The sequence below is a fragment of the Palaemon carinicauda genome, chromosome 1 (genome assembly GCF_036898095.1).
Source record: "Palaemon carinicauda isolate YSFRI2023 chromosome 1, ASM3689809v2, whole genome shotgun sequence".
Classification (NCBI taxonomy): Eukaryota; Metazoa; Arthropoda; class Malacostraca; order Decapoda; family Palaemonidae; genus Palaemon; species Palaemon carinicauda.
Window position 1 is genome coordinate 251,885,336 of NC_090725.1, and position 5,000 is coordinate 251,890,335.

Consider the following 5,000-nt stretch of genomic DNA (forward strand, 5'->3'; position numbering starts at 1 on the left):
GTTAAGTGTGGACAAGCGTCAATTTATGATATGATTGCCGTCCACAATTATTGTTAAAGAAAACAACTTGAAGCGGGAGAACTTGAACTGTTTCTCAAAGTATATGCGTTCATAAATGGTATATTTACTAATCAAGTGTCCCAAAAGCTTGGTTTGCTATTTTACTTAATGATAATTTGATCTAATTTCCAGCTATTTTCACCACTTGTTAGTTATTTTATTTATCTGAAATTTTGAGGGATGTGTTTGCAGTGTCTCTGTGAGAAGTTCTTTCCATGAGTCCTTACCTTTTTTGCTACTAATGGCCTTTATAAATATGATAAGGAAAAATGGAGTGAAAGGCATATTGGTATAGAACGGTCATAATATCTAGGAAACACAAGAGTACGTTATAAGCTAAGGCTGAGTGTCACTGCTGATGAGCCTATTGCGTAAGTGTATGAAGTTGTACTGGGCAGTGCCTTAGTCCACGATTCCAGAAGTAAAGGATAATTACGGCAGTGGCTGCTGTTTTTTTTTTTTCTTTTTTTTTTTTTTTTTTTTTAATCATCAGCCTCTAGCTTATAATCCCACACAGTTCTGTCTTTCCTTTCTTCAAACTCTTAGGTTGCCATTTTTACATTTTCAACAGCCACTTGCATAAGTATTGCCAGTCTTACCCAGCCCCCTTCCAAGTCTTGCATCACTCAGCATTGCCGGAATTTTATCTTCCACATTCTACAAAACTTCACAATACTCACTTCATTGACCCAGGACTGCATTCACATCCAACAGTATCTCGCCTCCAACATCTATAATGTAGAGTCCATTCGTTTATTGACCTTTCATTTTGCATTTACCTCCATATAAAACTTTTAATTCTCTCTGAGGCTTATATTCACCTCTATACTTGGTGTTCGGTATATTTTCTTGTTCCACTGTATTTCTGACTACCCTATTCATCCTCTTGTATTATCATCTTCCCTTCTCTCTTATCAGTTGCAGATCAATTTTTTTTTTTTTCGCAAAACTTATCGCCTTATTCTATCACTTAGAATTATCGTACCCTCTCCCTAGCCTCTTATGTCCACAAATACTCCATGCTGTACTTATGACCTTATCCTGGAATTTCAAGACCTCGTAGTATGATACTTCCTCTCTATCTTCAACATTATCGAACAGGTTTTTCCATTTCTCCCTATATGTTCTTTGCACTTCCTTCTTAACCAGTCAATTTGTCTTAATTATATTTAAAACTAAATTTTCACTCTTTTATTCAACTTGCATGAATATGGCCAAACTTTCACTTTAACCAACTGATGATCAGATATACCTCCAGCCATACCTCTCTTCACCATTACATTCATTAACTTGTTCTGTAAAAACAAATAATCTATCAGTCTCTTTTCCTCAATATATTGTCTTTCCCAAGCATATTTCTGACATCCGAGCCTTTTTTCAAACACATGTGCACATTACTTTCTCCATTCTTATCTAATAAAACAACTCAATAGCCTACTTACGAACAACTCCCTTTCTTTCTGTCACATGCATTTGCATTTATATCTCGTAGCCCAAACAACCTTTCGTGTTCTTCAAAACCAGTCAAGTAAAGACTGAGATTCACGAAGTGACTCTATCACTCTTATTCTTTTCCATTCATAACCCATATTCACATTGTCACAAATTTTATCCTATTATGCTCATTCTTACACATGATATACAATCTTCGAAATGAATTATTTGTATTCATTTACATTGAAAGCACTACCCGTACCTCACCCTTACATCTTTTAACTATCCTTATTCCGATTACTCTTTGTCCTTACCCTTCCTTCACATACTGTCTTTTCAATCTTGTTCCACCAAGTGACAAGGCATCCAGCTTTCTCTCCTTGATCAAATCAGCTATCATACATTTTTGTTTTTATCTGTCACGTCCAAATGCATTTAAACCCCCAAGACTTAGTATCTTCCCTGTCTCGTTATTCTTATGGAATAGGGTAGGAAACCCAAATCCCTTGGCCATTTGGTGACACACCAAGCTGAGAGGGGAAAATGCAATTTCGTTTCTGGTGTTCTTTATATGAATGGTGTGTGAATAGAACTGGCCGATTTGTTGGGCAAATAGGATTAAGTGTAGTTGATTAGGAATTATTCTAGAACAGAGGACCTGCGCTATAATAGGAACCTTAAAAGGTAAGAGGGTGAAGAAAGTAAATGTCTGCGGAAGCAATATTTAAATGAAGGAAGAATTTTCTAAAATGAATGCTTCCTGAAAGTTAAGTTTTCAAACGAAAGAAAAAAATAGGCTTTAAAAAACCAATTTTTTTCCGTAGTACATATAAATTTTAGGAACTGATTTCGAGAAAAATTTGGAATTATATGGAAATGCTGAAAAGTTTGCGTACGTGAATATTTGTCTAGGTGAAAGAGAGCAGGACAGTAGGTTTGTGAAAAGTGTTTTATTTGGAAGTTTTAGATAAGTGAAGTGAGGAAAACCTTGAAATATTCTATAATGGTGTAACCATATGTTCTTGATTTCCACAGACATGATATGGACTGTAAGTATATGGACTATTAATGCTACAGAAATTTGCTCCAGATAAGATTCATCGTGGATTCGGAGGTTAAAAGTGTAATTTTTTGCAGTGTGGCTTCTTGTTTAAAAAACAAAACAAAAAAAACATATACCGGTTTTAATATAATTGTGTTTAATCTTGGATTTTATAAAAGAAACATTAATAAACTGCTTACCAGTACAAGGATGAATACAAATTGGGCGTTCATGATTGAGTGGCTCGTTATTTTCATCTTTGTAAAATAATAATCTTTAGTTATAATCAACAGCTGACTTTTTTTAAATTTTATAAATATACCACAGTTATAGATGGGTATGAATGATTTCACTCGATTAGTTTTTTGTAGAAATACAGTGGTGTTTACGGAAATAGTTTACTTCCTTATATGTGGTTATGAAAGTAATTACCGAAATCATTTGTTTCTTTTAACATTTATTTACAAATACGTAACTTTTTGCCTCTTGTTTGGGAATATTCTTTTTAGAAATGTTTATTTTATCAAAATAACCGATAATTTATTTAATCATTATAGAGGCACGGTTCCTTCCTCCTGATATTCGTTTGGAAATCACGTGTTTATGAAAATTCTTTGCCTCCTTAGATAAGTTTTATGTTTACGCATTTCTTATGTATATGTTTAGATTCAGTTCCTCTTACTATCTTATCAAAGTTGTTACTTGTTTTTTTTTAACTGTTCTTCTTGTAAGGTGTTTCTGAATCAGATGTTCCTTTAGCTACGCGTTGAAATCTCCGCAAAGAACGGCTCGATTAACTTGGAATTTCACTGTTTGGGGAACACACCGTGCGCTCTCAGTGGCCACACCACAACTGACGTTTGTGTTCCGACTTCCAAGGTCCTCGCCTCTTCTCAAAATCACCAAGTCAGAAAGATTTAAGAGTCATGATGTCACCACAGACGGGAATCCTCTGTGTAGATTCGATGTCAGGTTTGTGAGTGTACACGAATTTGTCTGCGATTGATTTTATTTCATAGACGGATGAATTTTTATCTTCCTTTAGACGGCCATTTCGACTCATAATGTAGAACTATATATTTTGAAGTGCATTGATTTAATCTATTGCTGTATGTCAGTTTTTCACAATAGTAACTACGCACACGCGTCCCCCCCCCATATATATATATATATATATATATATATATATATACATACTGTATATATATATATATATATATATATATGTGTGTGTGTGTGTGTGTGTGTATGTGTGTGTGTGTTTCTTCATCTACTTGGGTGCCCCAAGGGATGGGATATCTCTCTCTCTCTCTCTCTCTCTCTCTCTCTCTCTCTCTCTCTCTCTCTCTCTCTCTCTCTCTCTCTCTCTCTCTCTATATATATATATATATATATATATATATATAAATTATACATATATACTGTATATATACTGTATATATATACATATATATATATATATATATATATATATATATATATATATATATATATATATATATATACAGTATCACATCATCATCATAATTATCATCATCGTCATCATCATCATAATTATCATCATCGTCATCATCATCTCCTACTACGCCTATTGACATAGAGGGCCTCGGTTAGATTTCGCCGGTCGTCTCCATCTTGACCTTTTAAATCAATACTTCTCCATTCATCATCTACTTCACGCTTCATAGTCCTCACCCATGTAGTAACGGGACAGCAAACTCTCCTAGTGCCTTGTGGAGCCCAGTTGAAAGTTTGGTGAACTAATCTCTCTTGGGGAGTGCGATGAGCATGCCCAAACCATCTCCATCTACCCCTCATCATGATCTCATCCACATATGGCACTCGAGTAATCTCTCTTATAGTTTCATTTCTAATCCTGTCCTGCCTTTTAACTCCCAATATTCTTCTGAGGCCTTTGTTCTCAAATCTACTAAATCTGTTTGATATTGTTTTGTTGTCATACCATAACTTATGTCCACACAGTAACACCGATCTCACTAAAGTGATATATAGCCTGATCTTTGTATGTAATTTCCTGGAGATTTGATTTCCAAATTTTACTTAATCTGCCCATTGTCTGATTTGCTTTTTTCAATCTTTCATTAAACTCTAATTCTAAAGATCCTGTATTGGAGATCTTAGTTCCTGTATTTAAATGATTCCACCTCATTAATCCTTTCACCTTCAAATGGTATATTCTGTTCTCATCATCTGTCTTTCTTCTATTTATCTTGAGCCCAACCTCCTGTGATATCTCCTGCCTCCGGGTAACAAAGCTTAGCAAGTCCTGTGGTGTTCTGCTAATAAGGATAGCGTCATCAACATACTCTAGGTCAGCTAATATCCTATTACTAATCCTGTCTAATCCTTCTCCACCATCCCCAACTGTTCTATGCATTATAAAATCCATGTGGATAAATAACATAGGTGACAACACATTCCCTTGGAGAACTCCGCTGTTCAC

General features: G+C 34.9%; 2 protein-coding genes across 2 annotated transcripts in view; one reads left to right on the forward strand and one right to left on the reverse strand.

Annotated features, from left to right (window-relative positions):
• LOC137638796 (carbonic anhydrase 2-like) overlaps nucleotides 1-942 on the reverse strand; it is a 22,076-nt gene extending 21,134 nt beyond the window's left edge. The window contains exon 1 of the mRNA XM_068371171.1: nucleotides 840-942. Coding sequence (XP_068227272.1) covers nucleotides 840-942 — 103 coding nt within the window. The remainder of the gene's footprint in view (nucleotides 1-839) is intronic.
• Nucleotides 1-5,000, forward strand: part of MED24 (mediator complex subunit 24) — a 349,247-nt gene that overhangs the window by 70,429 nt on the left and 273,818 nt on the right. The gene's annotated exons all lie outside the window — the stretch shown is intronic.